The sequence below is a fragment of the Saccostrea cucullata genome, unplaced genomic scaffold, assembly GCF_032062105.1.
Source record: "Saccostrea cucullata isolate Sc308-1 unplaced genomic scaffold, CSIRO_AGI_Scuc_v1 ctg22, whole genome shotgun sequence".
Taxonomy (NCBI): domain Eukaryota; kingdom Metazoa; phylum Mollusca; class Bivalvia; order Ostreida; family Ostreidae; genus Saccostrea; species Saccostrea cuccullata.
Window position 1 is genome coordinate 500,444 of NW_026936725.1, and position 17,470 is coordinate 517,913.

General features: G+C 34.2%; 2 protein-coding genes across 2 annotated transcripts; one reads left to right on the top strand and one right to left on the bottom strand.

Annotated features, from left to right (window-relative positions):
* The first annotated feature begins 439 nt into the window (after positions 1-439).
* On the top strand, positions 440-11,876 carry LOC134246366 (fumarylacetoacetate hydrolase domain-containing protein 2-like). The gene is made up of 7 exons (XM_062728724.1): positions 440-617; positions 1,057-1,273; positions 1,392-1,451; positions 7,925-8,087; positions 9,604-9,712; positions 10,104-10,191; positions 11,717-11,876. Exons 1-7 carry the CDS (start codon positions 457-459, stop codon positions 11,777-11,779), a joined length of 861 nt encoding a protein of 286 aa, XP_062584708.1. The 5' UTR covers positions 440-456; the 3' UTR covers positions 11,780-11,876.
* A 929-nt stretch (positions 11,877-12,805) lies between these two features.
* LOC134246365 (uncharacterized) lies at positions 12,806-17,055 on the bottom strand. Its single transcript, XM_062728723.1, has 4 exons — positions 16,726-17,055; positions 15,081-15,836; positions 14,649-14,753; positions 12,806-14,111 (listed from the first exon to the last, which is right to left on the bottom strand). The coding sequence occupies exons 1-4, from the start codon at positions 16,897-16,899 to the stop codon at positions 13,602-13,604; spliced, it is 1,545 nt and encodes a 514-aa protein (XP_062584707.1). The 5' UTR covers positions 16,900-17,055; the 3' UTR covers positions 12,806-13,601.
* Between the last annotated feature and the right edge of the window lie 415 nt (positions 17,056-17,470).

The window sequence follows — 17,470 nt, forward strand, 5'->3', positions numbered from 1 at the left end:
CCCCCAGACCCCCTACTTTCTACTTCCTCTCCCCCGTTATGAAAATCCTGGATCCACCGCTGTCAACTACAAAAGCAGTGGCAACAAGAAGTAAGAAGACCACACAATACTTAAATACCATCAAATTACCTGGTAGATTTACAGACGGTATTGTATTCACCTGAAGATAAAATTATTTTGAAATGAGTTCTTCAGATAAGCTACAATTAGTATTAAACAACGATATCCATATGATCGTTAAAAATGACTTTAATTACTAAATACTGAGAGAAAAAAGGAGATTGAATTTACTTGGGGTAACTAATCGCAAAATTTATAAAATATGTTGTAAATTGCTTTTACTTCCCCCTGGTAGATTCACAATTTAGAAAATGATACAAGATTCGTTGATTTTTTGCTATTTTGATGCTCCATATTTATTGTCTTAATATAGGACGCTGTAAATTGACATTATAAATGCGATTTGTTCAGTTTTTAAGGAAGGGCAACCTCAGTTTGGGGGTGGAGTTAAAGGATGGTGGGGATATCGTGGATTTATGTGCTGGGGATTCAAAAATTCCCCCAGATTTACGAAGTTTTATTGAAAGAGGAGAGGGGAACTTAAGATCTGCTCAAAAGTAGGTTAAGTGTGTATTTATCGCATTAATTCATCCTTTCGAATGTCCTTATCGTTACCTTGCATTGCTATAATTTGACCTGGAAGGGTTTTTTTCCGACTATTTCTTTTCTATATTATGTGATAGATGAGTTATTTGTAAAAATGTAAACATGTGTGTATTTTACTTGTTTTTTTTTTTAAGAATTCGGCTCCTAAAAGTCTTATTCAAGCTGAAAATATAGACAATGCTCTGTTGCTGGAATAGCACCAGTATTTATTTAAAACAATTAACATAGGAAGGGACATAAAATTACATTATATTTTAATCAATAAAAGCATTTTGCAAAGGGCTTAGTCCCCTGTTTTCCGATGCATATTTATATATGTATATTATACTTACCTGTCATCATTAATTATTACATGAAATTATTTATAATCTAAATTCCTAAATATTTTAGCTTAGTTGAAAAAAGAAAATGTGTTCTTGCACGAGATTCCGTGAAGATAGTGGCGCCGATTTCTAACCCTGAGAAGGTTGTGTGTGTGGGGATGAATTACCGCGATCACTGTGAGGAACAGAATGCCCCTGTCCCCGTGGAACCCGTGGTCTTCAATAAGTTTCCCTCCAGTATCATTGGTCCCTCAGATGATTTAGAATATCCAATGGAAACACAGGTATTTTCTGCGAATTTTACTGACATAGCACCAACGTATTTGATGCTCAAGAATTTGAATACACGTTACTATAACTCATAAATTCTCCTGAATGTCTTTTTTTGTTATTTATATACAGAAACTGGACTGGGAAGCGGAACTGGCCTTTGTCATCGGAAAAGAAGCCCGGTGTGTCGAGGTATTGCTCCCTATTATGCTAGCGCTAATCTCGATCGAGCTAAGTCAATGCGTTGAAAACATACTAGTTTTAAGATATTTACTAGTTTAAAAGTTGTGAAATTTTAGTCCCTTGTCTATCTAAAGCTGCACAGTTTTTATTCAGAGAGCTGGAATACAGTAACAGTTATTTGTCCTGAAATTTGTTTGGTAGAGGGACATGGACAGTTTCAGCTAAAAATTTTCTGAAATGTTCGTTCAAAGCAGAATTTTTTCAATAAAGAAGTTAATTCAAATTAATTCTTAATACGATTAGACAGTTTCTAGTGATTTGTTGAGTCTTGTTTTGTTATTAATAAAATATTTTCTATATGTATTGTAAACAAAAACAAGGCACGAGCCTTGTTTACATAATGAAGAATTTTAAGTTCTGGATCTCCCTTGTAAATCAACAAATGATGTTCGAATTTGCTAAACATTTGAATTGCGTTAATTAGGAATTGTAAACATTAAAATTGTTTGGGTTTTTTTTTCAAATCAGTTGAAACTGCCCATGTCCCTTTGAAGAATGGATAGATTGTAAATATCTATATTTGATACAGAGAATTAAGTAAAACCATAAAAACAATGGAGAGAAAAGTAGATCCGTTTAGACAAAAAGAAATTGTACGTGACAGTTCAGATACAGGGTCTTTGTTATAAAACAAGATTTAGACCAACTTTATTCAAAGATTTACAATTTTAAGAAAAAAAAAATTATTATGAGATCTTCATTTGACTGACCTACTTTTCCATGATTTTATTTTTGCAACCTGTCTGTTTTTTCCCGCGACTACTTTATACTTCTTTTCCGCGATTGTGTTTTACTATTTGTATTATGTTCATATCCTTTTTTTTGATATTTCCTTTTCGCAACTTGAAAATAGTCACTGTTAGCTATTCAACATTTGTTAACATATAGAAAATTTACAATCTATCCATTCTTTAAACATTTTGTATTATAAATTACATTGTGATTTTAAAAAATTGAAATTTACATATAAAACTTACTTGGAGCCTTCACCGAGATGCAGAAGTGTCGACTTTTTAAACTCTCGACCAGTGCTTTTCGATCTTATTTTTTATTTATCCAGTGCTAATGATTTTAAATAAACATTTTTGTTAAGTGTTTTAAAAGACTCATCTCCAGTTGAGATCCCACTCCCTACTCGTGTAGATCCGTGGGAAACTGGGGACAACCTGTTTTAATAGGGTAACGGAAGAGGTGGTATAAAAATGTCGCGGAAAAGCAGAAAATATAATCCCGGATAAGCTAGTATCAAATGTAAAAAGTGAAGTTGTGCCTAATTTTGGAAAAGGGGTCAATTATTGAATTTTAAGATTATGACTATTCCAAAAAATTATGCTCGACATTTTTCACGCTTTAGATTCTGAGCATGTTATCCTGTTACAAGAGTTACAAAAAAGCATAACAAATCCTGACCATCAGATTATATCCTAAGACAAATGATCCGCTTACTACCAACATATAAACAATATTAAGATGCTACATGTAGACTAGGTATAATTAAAAACATTCAGGTTTGTTAAAGTTAATCTTCGTCACAAACCATGAGTATAAACTCGGGCCTATCAACTTTTTGTACCTTTTATATGATCGAATTATTCCTACATCTGATGTATGATTAGTAGAGATCGAGTATCAACAAGATGTGTTTGTGAAACACTGATGCCCCCGTATGTCAATATAGCGAAGATTAAACTTTTCTTAAAATGCAAATGTAATATATTGGTACCCAAAACAGAGTATTTTCACTTGAAATACATTTGTGGGATATGAAAGAAGGCCAAGGTCAAAGTTTTTATAAGCACGGAAATCTTTTAGGTCAAGGTCAAAAGGTCAAGGTCATTGTATCCAATGAAAGGTCTTGCCACAAAGAAAACATATGTGAAGTATGAAAGCACTTGTCCTAACCGTTCAAAAGTTATGGCTAAGGTTAAAAATTTTAAAAAGAACGCCAAACTCCAAGGTCAAAGGCCCAAAGTTCTTGATATCAAATGAAAGGTCTTGTCACAATGATTAAATATGTAAAGTATGAAAGCACTAGCCCTAACCCTTTAAAAGCTATGGTCAAGGTTTTGCTTTTTTAAAGTAGGTTAAACTCCGAGGTCAAGGTCAAAGCGTCAAAATTCTCGGTATCCAATGAAGGGTCTTTTCACAAATATTATATGTATGAAGTATGAAAGCACTAGCCCTTGTTGTTCAAAAGTTATGGCCAAGGTTAAAAAATTTTCATGTGAACTGAGATCTCCAAGGGCAAGGTCAAAAGGTCAAAATTGTTGGTATTCAATGAAAGGTCTGTCCTATAAAATACAAATATAAAGTATAAAAGTCCTGGTATCTACTGTTCAAAAGATATGGCCAAAGTAAAACTTTTGTGTAAAAGTGGGTCAAACTCCAAGGTCAAAAGGTTAAATATGGTGGTACCCAAAGAAAGATCTTGTCACAAGGAATACACATGTGAAATATGAAGGTCATAACCCTACCAAATCAAAAGTTATGGACAAGGTTAAAGTTTTTGCGGACAAACAAACAGACGGACAGACAAAAACTATATACCCCCCGAAACTTCGTTTACAGGGGCATAAAAAAACTCATATAAGTACAAAAAGGCATGCAAAGTTATTTTACTAGCATCCTACTTCCACTCAGATCAGATGAACGTTACACTTAGAATCGAAGAGTGGAGGAGGTTGCCTAATTCATCAGAATGGATTGGCATGAATACATGTCAATATAAAGTAATTTTATGACTTCAAGACATATAAACATTAAATAATGTAGTTAATATATACGTAATCTTAATCTATGAAATTTATGAGATAAGTAATGTTATGTTTGCAGGTATTCGTTGTATCTTTAGAAAATGGTATAGGAGAATCTATTAGTTGAAATCGGGTCTTCTTAGACCCGCAATTAATATTCATTCAACATTTCCAAAATTTCATAATATATAAAAAGAAAATGACCCCTGTGTATTAATAAACGTAGTAATGAAAGGATTTTCTTTAAATTTGCAACCTTGACTTATTCCTGTTCGCTCCTTGGAGAGCATAGGGCCGCAACCACACCGCGCCAGTGGACCCTTCTTTGGGATGTTTTTTTTTTCAATTGGGCTCAGGTAAGACCTGCCTCTTTTGCCTCCATTTCTACGGACCTTCTCCAGGTTTGCCTGGGTCTCCCAAACCACCTCTTTCCTCGTGGATTCCAATCCAGAGCCTGTTTTGTGATGTTGTTAGGAGATTTGCGTGTGATCTATCCATCCCCATTTTCTCTGTCTTAATTCAATATATATAGGATTTTGATTGGTTCTCTCCAACAGGCTGTTGTTTGAATTTTTTGTCAGGCCATCTGATGTAAAGAATATGGCGGAGACATTTATTGGTGAAAGACTGTAGTTTGTTAATTTTTTGCTTTAGTTACCTTACCTTCCAGGTATCAGAACCATCTTCGAAAATTGCTTGAACATTTTGCTGTTGTTAGAGAGTGCATTAGAAATCCTAATTTGTCTGAGGGCACTGAAACAATGTCTTATTTATTCGGCTCTTGACAATGTCGTCTGTAAATGTATCTGCGTCACTGTTTTAGTTCAGATACTCCCAAGATTAGCGAATCAGTCAATTTCAGTCAGTTTCTTTGATGATCTCCCCAGTTAATTGGATTGATACCTGTTTGTTATTAATTCTCATCACCCGAGTCGCCTTTATATTTATTTAAAGGTCAGGTTTATGATTTTGATGCCAATCGTGATAACTTCTCCTGAGCGTGTTGTTTTTTGTGTGGATCAGGTCAATGTCATCTGCAAACTTCAGGTCCTTAAGCTGTTTGTTGAAGGTCCACTGGATTCCAGTTTTCCTGCGTTTTGTTGTTTCTAGCAGGAGCCAGTCAATGACTAAGGCTGGTGAGAGGATGCAGCCCTGCCTTACTCCAGTTTCCAGAGTAAAAGGATTCGTGAACTTCCCATTGTGAATGATGTACAATACATGAACCATATGAACTTTTCTGGAATTCCATAATGTTATAATATTGAAGTCCAGACGGTTGACCTATCCACACTGACGAAGTTCTTTTCAAAGTCCAAGAGGATTGGTTAAAGAGGAGACAGCTATTTAATGGACGGACTTTTAATGATAACACTCTGTATTGCAATGTGATCTTTGCATATGTCATGGCGGAACCCTGTTTGCTCTGATCCAATGCTCCTTCCATTCTTTCCAAGATTTTCTTGTTAGGATCGTACCGGCAGTGGATGGAAGTTTGATGCCTCGCCAGTTACCACACCTCGACCGTTCTCCTTTCTTTGGTAGTTTAACCAGGTTTCCTGTTTTCTAAGAATCTGGTACTTTTTCTTTTTTTCATATCTTTTGCAGAAGTGATTGTAGCATCTCTGCTTACTTTGTTGGAGTAGCTTTGAGTGTTCCAGGAGAGATATCATCTTGACCAGCTGCCTTTCGTCTTTCTATTGACATTTTCTTTTAAGCCTTTGTAATTTTATTCTTTTAGCTAGATGGTGGTCCTGCATTGATGTGAAGTTCTTTCATTGGTGGTGGGTGGAGGTGGTCGATTAGAACTTCCTTAAAGTGCTTAACTCTTCGAGCTGTTTGCCCTACATTGCTAATGATAATTTTGCCTTGTTTGTCCCTCACTGGCGTGTTGGTGTTCACATTTGTTTTTGACAGTGTTCTGATCATTTGATATAGTTTTTTCATGTTGTTCTGTCTGGCTGCTCTCTTTCTGCCTCTTCACTCTTGTCATGGACGAACTGTCTTTTTTCCTTCCTAGCACTCTTTTTGCCTTGTTTGTTGGCTTCCCTACATTCGGTTTCTCCATTTGTATGTATGTATCATTGTATGTATCATCCTACCGCCGTCGACTCTTTGTGTCTCCTCGATCATTTTCTTTTCTAAGTATTACTGCATGCACTTTTCTCTGTGTCTTTACCCATTGATCTTCTATGGATGCTTGTCAGACACTCTAGTGCCCCAAACTTATGTTTCTTGTGTGATTGGTTGGTCTTTGAATGCTCTGTTTCATCCTTCGCGCAGCTGGAACAAGTTGGTGATCAGAGGCAGCGCCAAATGTTCGTCTTGATCTGACATCTAGCATATTTCTTCTCCATTTACGTATGATGGTGTTATATGATTTATCTGATTTTCTGTCTTTCCATCTGGGGAAATCAAGGTTATTTTGCATATCTCCTTGTATGGAAAGATGGTACCTCCTATAACTAGATCAATGAAAGTACATGCACAGAGATTTATAAAAAAGTTCTCCATTTTCATTCAAGATGCCGATCTCATGTTTCCCATGATGAGTTTTCAGTTAGTGTTGTCCCACATTTGCATTCAAATCACCTGTCACAATTTTTATATATCTGCGAGGTGCACGGTCTATCATATCATTGACTGTAATGCAGAAAAAAAACTTTCTTCCCCTACTCCTTTGCTGCATTAGTTGGTATGTAGTGTAATTTTCCTTCCCCTGAAATTGAACCTGCTGACATGAGTCTTGATGACACTGGTTCCCATGCTTTTATTGCTTTTGTTGCTTCTGGTGGCAACCCCTTGAGCATGCCAATGGCCCTGTTCCTCATGCCCCGAATAGATGTTGTTTTCTTCTGACGATAAGCAGACTAGTCCTCTTCCATTCCACCTTACTTCACATAAAACAAGTACCTTGATGTTATATCTTTTCATCTCCTTTGGCACTTGGACATAATTTCCTTAAATCGGCTTCTGAAATTTTAGGTCCCTATCCTAGTGTTTACCATAATTGACAAAAGATTTGTCGATGAACTGGTTTCCTGGTGGCTTCTAATTGCAACCGTCATGAGCTATTCGTGAGAGCCATCAACTAGATCTAGAACTTGAATTTGTTGTGATGTTGTTGCGTTTCTGTAGCATGGGTCTTTTTTGTCACTCAGCTGCCGAAACATTTCTAGGGTCACCATTACATGGAGCCTATTTGAGACGGTGGGAATTAACTCAAGGTTTTAAAGATGACACCTAGTGACACTTAATGGCAAAATTGCAGACCCATACCAGCATTTGATCCCTATGTTAGCAAAAAATGAAAAGAAATAATATACTTTAAAAAAGAACTTGTGAGCCGGGGATATTTTTTTGTTTTATACGAGAATTAAGGCAAAACTATTGTTTAAATTGTGTCGAGAAAATTGTTAAATAAGCAGTGACATTGAGAGTTCAGCATTAAAAGAATATCTGAAATATTAGGCAACATTTGATATAAAAATATAATACGTCTTCATTTATGTGAAAACTGCAGTAATGTGTTTACTGCATCGTATGAATGTTATATAGGATATCATTTTCAGAAAAGAGCAACTCATTCTATTTACACCTTGTGTATCATACAATATATATTTCATGGATCCCTTTCAAAGACCTTTTAGATTAGTGTGTTGACTTTTATAGGAAAGCAATGCTATGGAACACATTTTTGGTTTCACAGTAGCACTAGATGCTTCTGCACGTGATTGGCAGATCGGAAGAAATGGCGGACAAGTGCTTCTCGGCAAAGCCATGGATGGGTTCTGTCCCTTGGGTCCCGCCATTGTTACTAAAGATGAAATAGGTGGTAAGCATTTACCTAGACTGTGTCTACACCTGTATGCATGGTTTAAAGAATTGTTTACTTATAAAGACATGTTCACAATTGATTAAAATAAGTTTCAAGATTCTGAAAAAAGTTACATAACAGGTACAAGTACATTTATTTTGTGATTGTTTAGAGTTCATTCATCTAATATTTTGGGTATTTTTAGCTCATCTGAGCTTTTTTGATCACCTGTTATCCGTCTTAAACTTTTCACATTTTTAACTTCTTCTCAAGAACCAAAAGGGCCAATTTCAACCAAACTTAATATAAAGCATTCTTGGTTGAAAGGAAGTTGTTTAAATTGTTAAATTGAAGGGCTAAATCCCATTCCAGTGGGGGATAATCAAGAAAAGATTGATTGTATATTGTTTAACGTCCCTCTCGAGAATTTTTCACTCATATGGAGAAGCCACCACTTGACGGTGGAGAGCTGCAAATTTTGTCCTATACTCGGCACTCAGTGCCATTGAGTTGGGAGGGATCTTTTTCGTGCCAGCACCTACTGCGACACGGGACCTACAAATGTAGGTTTATGCGGTCTCATCCGAATCGAAGGACCGGTCTCCACGTTCCACATTGGGATCAAGAAAAGACAATAATAGGGTGGGATCATTAAAAAATCTTCTCAAGAACCACTGAGCCAGGAAAGCTGAAACTTATTTGGAAGCATGTTAGGATAGTGTAGACTCTAAATTGTCCAAATTATGACCTCCGGGGGTAGGGCGGGACCACAATAGGGAATCCAAGTTTAACATTGAAATATATAGGGAAAATCTTTAGAATCTTCTTCAGTCTCAAGAACCAGTTGGCCAGAAAATCTGTTACTATGTGGAAGCATCCTTGGATGGGATAGATTCTAAATTGTTCAAATCACGGCCCATGGGGATAGGGCGGGGTCACAATATTGAATCCAAGTTTTACATTTAAATATATTGAAAAAACTTTAAAAACTTCTCAAAAACCACTGGGCCAGAAAAGCTGAAACTTATGTGAAAACATCCTGGGGTAGAGTCATGACCCCCGGGGTAACGTAGGGTCACAAGTACAAGGGGGAAATCTGTTAAAGAACAGCATTGCTCAAGTAACTCAGGGTATCTTTTATTGTGTCACTTCTATTAAAATGAGTTATACCTTACCTGCAAATCCAAAACCATATTTATGACATTTGTAATGAAAGTACATGTACTGTAGACTACCTTTTCCTTATAAAACGCTAAAACTAGGACAAAGTGTATGATTTCTCTGTCTCCCACCCTCACAGATAAGTAAACTCTAGCTTATGAAAAATAACATTTTCGAGACTGAGATTACTTTTTTTATTTAAAAAAAATAGCAGAAAATTGATACTCAAAAATGATCAAATGTACTAATGCCTTATACATGCGTTAAATGTTCAGGTTATGCGTAAATGTCAGCTCATCTAAACAAAAAGTCGCAAATAAATCTAACTGTGTAAAAAGAATTCTGTGATTTCTCTTATCTTGGTAAATTACAGATCCTCATAATCTTGGAATAAGATGCAAAGTGAACGGAATAATTAAACAGAATAGCAACACAAACCAACTTGTACACAAGTCGGCTGCAATAATCGCACATATTTCAAGGTACTGGCAAATCACTCCAATATTATCAGGGTTTTGTGGAACAACACTCGAAAAGTTTCTGATCATATGGTCACTAGAATCAAATATGTCGTATAGTGAATGTTATGTTGTATATTTGGAATTTACCGGATGGCGGGAAAATACAAATTAATACTGCCACAAGGTATATTCAAAATAAACATGCATGACACCGACGAAATTATTTTTTAAATATTTACAATCCTCAATTTTAGAATTTTTCTACTTGAAAATGCATCAGAGATAAAACAAGATACTGAAGAAATTTCACATTGAGATTGTTTTGAATTCCAATATGTTACAAACCAAATACGTAGCCCATAGACTACCACAAATCTTAACTAAAATGCACTTGTGTAAATGTCCCGTTCAGATTCCTCACTCTGAAGCCGGGCGATGTGGTACTGACAGGCACGCCCCCTGGTGTGGGTTTTACCAGGAACCCTCCAGAATTCTTACAGGTAAGAACTTCATATTTAATGTTCATTAATCAAGAGTACATGTAAGTACCTTAATTTTACAGCAGTTAGAAATTTTATTTTATGGCATATTTTTTGATAAGTTCAGATATAAAAAAAATAACAAGCTATATCTATTTATTTTATTACTATATTTAGATATAGGACTTTTTACAATATAAATACACAATTTAAATCGATCACTTTTCAAAGATATCAAAAATTTTAAACATTAATGATTTATTTACCGATCCCACTAAAATACTAAAGATTAATGTCAATTTAAAATTTTGAGGTTATTCAATTTCAATATCATAATTATGTTTTTTAATTTGAAAGTACATGTAATTAAAATATATCATGTACATACATATCATACTTAATCTCGTATTAATAATTTTTGCAGCTCAGATACGCCAGATATAGCTTTGAATTGTTATTTATATAATTATGATATTTTGTAACACAACATGTTATATAGTATAGGCATTTAATTAAACAGATATTGTTTGATGAATTCGATCTACACGTGACTATACTTAGTAAGGTGTTTGTTGACCGAGGCCACAGGTCAAGGCTAACCCAACGCCTAGTTAAAAGACAATAATTACATACATCAGTCCTGTTTGTATTGATGTTTTTTTTTTTGTATTTTTTTTTTTTTTTTTTTTTTTTTTTTTTTTGTTTTTTTTTTTTTTGTTTCTGGTATTCTACTTTGTTTTGGAAAGTGATATGTTTCAAAATAGTTTTTAATTCATTTACGACCAAATCAGGCAAATTCTTCCTCTTCCAGATTAATCACCTTCGTCATGCAACCTGATGAACATCTAAACGAAATATAACACTAAATTCATATTTTAACGTTTCTATAATCGAACCAACGATGCCAGCTTACGTACAAGCTTGATGCAAGCTTAACCCTGAAGCTGCAGACTGACTGGTTTAATTTTCAATTCGATTGTTTCCCGACACAGTCTGCAACTTCTAGACAAACCCCAATCACAGTCACCAAGACATCATGGCAAATCACCAAGACACTGTATCGCTTTTGGTTACATACACAAGCTAATGTCACCGAGACACTATAACTAGTCACAAAGACATTGGGGTACTGGGTTCTTGAGCTGAGTGGTATAACCAACAAATGTGTCTTTATCGTACATCGCCCAGGTACATGCACCTATCCCAAGTCTCATAACTCCAACAAAGAGTTGGACATTAGTAAAGAATGCTAGATTGATCCCTGTTTTATATTATTTTGCATCTGTTCAATAATTAGAGATTGGATGATAATTCTTCACATTTTGTTGGCTGCAATGTTAGCGTTGATTGGTTACACAAAAAATATTTCAATTGAATGATTCAAAAACATACTTTATCCATTCTATTTCATTACAATTATTGGGGGAGTATATCTTTTTTTCTTTATTTATCATAAAAGATTTTAAATTTCTTAAAATCATAAGAGTTTAATTAACATGCCAGTTTATGAAAATTAATGACTAGCACTCTACTGACAATTTTTCAGAGAGGCGATGTTGTGCAATGTGAAATTGATGGTATCGGGAGCATATCCAACAGAGTCGTATGAGATGATCCTACCCAGATATGTTTCAATATATTTTAAATGCATACGTAGTTCTTCATTGAATTGTCATTTTATTGCCACTTTATAAATGTATATTGCCTGACGTGTTTGTTTTATAGTCCAGTTCGGAATGAGTACATCATTTTGATTTTGAAAAGGGAAAAGTGTTAATTTCAAGAGCTCATTAATTAATTTCTTTATCCCCTCCCCAGCCTTTGTTTATAGATAAGGCAGATATGCAACCAATGGTGTCAAGCTAAGTCGTAACCTGACCGACTGTAACCAAATGAACTCAAACTCGGTACGTCAATTTGTGTTACCAATATAATAAGCTTTTAGCTCTGTTTCTTGAAGTACAAATATTGTAATTTAAAAAAAACATATGTGTTCATTTATGATGTGGCAATCTTTAATGAAGTTTCAGCACAAGCATAAGAAGTGTTGATCAATATTCTCTCCCATTTATGTAAAGAAATAAAATCTAAAATATCTCAAGAAAGAGCTTTATCCGTCAATCACACCCATTATTCGTTTTATGTAAGCATGCAGATAATACTTTAATCACGTTACAAAGGGTAAAATAAAAAAAAAATGCACTTGTGTTTATTATTTTTTCATATATAATATAGCACAAGGCCATTTTTTTCAACGTGAGAAAAGGTAAAAAAAATTCCGAATGCATAGAGCGCACGTGGAGGTGATTGACGGTGAAATTTCTTAGACCCTTGATTTCTTTTTAAAGCAGGGCTAGGGGTCCACTATTGATTCACACTTCAGACGCCTATGGTTTGAGCTTTGTTAAATTATCATTTGATTGAAGGGTGTTATTAGCTTCTTTTGACTTCAAAACTGAAGCTGTCTGGTTGAGAAAATTCGGACAGACAAACCAGAGAACAATGGATGCACACATTGTAAAAAAAAAATGATTTATGGCGACGCTTTTTTTTGGTCGTTTGTTTTGCATAATATTTCTTGCAATACTTGTATATGCATACTCCCGTTTCCGATAATTAATAATAATTAATATACTCATATTCCTGATTTTTAATTTTACCCTTAATTGCATATTTTAAAACTATTAAATATATTCATATTCCTGATACTTAATTTTACCTTTCATTGCATTAATTCTAGCAAACCCCCTGAATGCGAATTTTGAAGCTGACATTCCAAGGTAATATATATCCTTGTTTGGAACCTTTGAAAGGTAAATGAAGTATCAAGAATAGGAGTAAAACATGCTTTATTCATGGAAAACATGTTTTAAGCAGGAAAATAGATGAAATACAAGAAATAATTCAAAAAACGATTGCAAAAAAAAACTCCGTAAATCGAATGTTTTCACAACGCTTGGATCTGTACTCTCTGGTTTGTCTGTCTGAATTTTCTCAACCAGAGTGTCACAGTTCTGCAGCTAAGCTTCTTTTGGGTAAATCAGGGTGCTTTTAAACAATTTGGTGCACTAAATGTACACCTCAGATGCTGAAATGTTTTGAAGTCACCTAAAATCGATATTCGATTTTAATTTCAAGATGGAATGCTGATCTAAATGTATTTTCTTTCACAGTCTTTAAAATCTTCCAAAATGCATTAAACCCCTTTTTTATCATATCCTGATTTGATTGGCTCTAAACATTAATGCTCTGGTTTGTAAAGTTGGTATCAAGAATAATACTGCAATATTATTTAACGAACTCATGGCCTTCAAGCCTAATGGTCACAGTAACTACAGATTGTCAGAAAGGAAAATGTCGCTTCAGGTGAGCAGGCCGACCCGTGGACATGTTGTTCAGTTATTGTAACACTTTCACTATAGATTGTTTTTTTAAGTTTTGCATATCTTTGGATTGGCTTTATCATACTTATTTATGGGCTGTAAGAAATTACTCTTCTCCATAAATATGGCAGATTTATGTCCAAGCCAATTTTTCAGAATAATATTGACAGCTGACTCGTCATAGCGATGACAGTCGGCATATTCCCGCCCTGTGACGTCAAACCTGCAACTAGGCGCAGCACCAGGGGGACTCAGACATTGTTCCTCGACTGCACAAGCAGATAGAAGTTTCATAAAATTGTTCATCACTTCCTCTGTATTATGAATGATCATTGCCCTGACCTCAATATGAGGGGACTTAAATAACTGTGTCCTATCCACTGTTAAATATTTGTACATTTTGGGGTGTGTCACGGCGAATGTTGAGTAATCAGCGTTTTGTCCTATAACCAGGATTCCGGGCTCCTCAGATTTATGCACGAGATCATTGAACGCCATGGAACTCACTTTAAATCCAGGATTTATCCACGTGATGTGTCCAAATTCCGCTAGCGCTGTCTGAAATTTTTAAAGATGCATTTATTTGAAACAATCCTAAATCATTCGAAAAAGGAATAATCTTTTATTGTTATCTGATATTTGATATTAATCAAATTATAGTACACAGTTTGTACATAGAAATTTTTGTCTACATTGTTTGAGACTTAAGTTCGTGATGATTAATATATGTAAGCACCGAAAAGTTTTTTTATCATATAACATTTCATATAAAATCATTAATTATTTACAACTTCAGAAACGCTAAATACAGTCTCTTATTTTTATAATCAATTCAGTAAGCGAGCGTTTTCATATTTTAAAGATATATCTCTCGTGACAAGATTTTCCAACTTTATCATGTTATCCTTTATCATTAGCTTTGAGCTAATGTTTTAAAATGTACATGCAAACCTTTTCGTGAGAACAATCATTTTGAACTTGGAGATTTTTATGAAATGTTTTTGGGAAAAATTGCACCTTTCTGTTTTGAAGTTTTTATGATATACATGTAAGAAGGTACATAAATGCTTTTTAGTTAGGAACAATTTATATTACCTGAATGATTAATGGTCTCCAGTGGAAGTTCGATAAGTCGTGGATAAAGCTTGGGAAAAGATTCAACCAGAAACCGCGCAGGCGCACATTGCAGAAAGCGGACAACTGTAAGAAATCAAAAAGAAAAAAGAGTACATGTAAAGATCGCAAAGAAATTGATTTTTTAAATAAAGATATGACCTATTTGTCCGTGTCTTTGTTTTGTTTAACATTGACCAATTTAAGAATTCCCGCACACTTTGTACAATTATTGTCTGGTACTTGAGTCATTTTATGTTCACTTTGATTTTTTTTTCAATATAAACCGCTACAAGATCGGGATCTTTCCTATAATTGTTTTATTCCATTAAACCTAAATACGTTAAAAAAGATGAAGATAACAATGGTCAAACTCATAAATTCAGCAAAGTGTACGTTTAACTTCCTCTTTACCTTCATTCGTTGAGCATCCGTAAGATCCAAATCAAACACATAAATATCTTCCTTTGGATAAAAGTATTGAACGGAAGAGACGAGGTGTTCAATCTGGCTGAACGTCTGCTGCGAGGCTGCGGTCACAATGGCGGGAATATCGTGAGTGTGGTGTCCCTCAGACAAAACAAACGTTTTAATATTACTGTTCACAACTTTGGCTATCTGTTCAGCTTTTTGTTGGAACTCCTGTTGTACTTCCGGATCTTTCCGGATCGGTTTTTCCGGATCTTTATAGTCCTCTACCGGCATATGGTCCAATTTTTGCGATTCCTGGTTGTCGTCCATTAATTGTGCTATCCGGTTTTCTATTTCCATTTCTTGTTTTAAGTCTTTCCTCTCAATTTCATTCCTAGGGTTTAATTTATTATCTAATATGTTGGTTTGGATCTCCTTCTTAGGATGGTTGTTATCAGGAGATTGTTTTTCAATATTTTCTTTTGGTTTGTTTTCCTTTTTCGTGTGTTCATCAGTTTTTACTATTTTGTGTTTTTCCGAATTTTTTTCAATTTTTACACTTTCAGTATTTTTCGTTCTTTGATTGTCAAAAACTTGCTTGGCATGATCACCTAATTTCTCTTTGACCTTTGACTCTCGCTCTAAATCTTCAAGAAATGGATTTTGGTCGTCTTCCCAATCATTATCTGTGTTACCGGGGGCCACGCTATTTACAATGTCGTCAGGAGAAATGTCGATTATATCTCCGTGTGAGCTCGGCTGAAATAAGTGAAGATATTTAGGTTTTTGTAGTAAATTTTCAAAAATTATTCATTTAATTATTAATATTTACATTTCCAATGTCTTTGTCCGAGATAAAATTACCAATTGTAAATGTAATTTATTTCCTCATGAATGTCTTGGCGCGGTTCCAAAAAAAACCATGTGCAGGGCGGGACAACACCTAGAGAGAAGCCGGCTTGGAGCCCGTGGATTGGCGGAATTAAAGCATGTAAATATAAGGAATAACTGTCAGATTTTACAAATTCATGAAGATGATCAATGGATTGGCTTGTGTGATAATTTTATGCATAAACGCCTTCGGCGTTTATGCAAATTATCACACAAGCCAATCCATTGATCACTTCATGAATTCGAAAAATAAGACAGTTATTCCTTAATTATTACATTCAGAAAATTAATCACTCTTTTGAGTCTTCCGTAAATTTTTTTTCATTCCGTGTTTCACGATGTTTTGACCTGATATATATTTTAGTTTCTAAAATAATAAAATGCATAAAATATAAATTTTACCATATTCTTAATTTTGTGTTCTAATTCATCTGGAAGATAAAAATTGTTGGATAAAAGGGGGGAAATTTCTTTGACATTTTTAGAGTAGAGAAAGACATAAACATGTACAATTAATTTTAATTCTAGTACATGTAGCTAGGCATGTGTAATTGTAATAAATTACGTACGTAAGTAAAAGACATGTATCTTTGATTAAAATAGAAACGTACCAAATCTTATATTGTATCACTGTAATACATGCGTAAATGTATCTTTGTAATACATGTCGATAGACACATACTACTGTAATATATATGTACAGATAGACACGTACCTTTGTACTAGACATGTACCAATGTAGTAGACAGTCACCTACCTTTGTAATAAACCTGTATCCAGCATGAAGGATAAAACCCAGTATGATTAAAATGATGTACTTCACGGCTTTCATAGATTTCAGTTTCTTCATAGGGACATGTTTTGTAATGTCTGCCGCACCACCCAGTTCTAGACTAGAACCACTATACTCCTTGGCTTTCCGCCGGATCATAATCAAATCAAATCCAGATTTTTACATTCTTTATTTTTACAAACGTACTATTTCTTTTGAACGTGGCGACAAAATCATTGATTGGACGAATACGTGGTAGCGGGAAACAGATGCGAGCGACAAAAGACGAAAAAAACTTTAAAGATGACATGTGTGCATGGGTAATCCATAATTTTCAAGCATGTGACAATAATTCTTCGTGTATTCGATCGACTAGAATTGTTAAATTTATCTTATTAGAATTGTTAAATTTATTTTATCTTATATAATTTTAAAAGAGTTAATCATTTATTTTAAATGAATATAAATAAATGTCAACTATAAAAAATCAAAACTGACTGAGTATTCTTCATCAATAAATTTATCTTATTAGAATTTTTAAATTTATTTTAACTTACATAATTTTTAAAAAGTTAATTATTTATTTTAAATGAATATAAATAAATGTCAACTATAAGTAAATCAAAACTGACTGAGAAATCTTCATCGATAAATTTATCTTATTAGAATTTTTAAATTTATTTTATCATATATAATTTTAAAAGAGTTAATTAAATATTTTAAATGAATA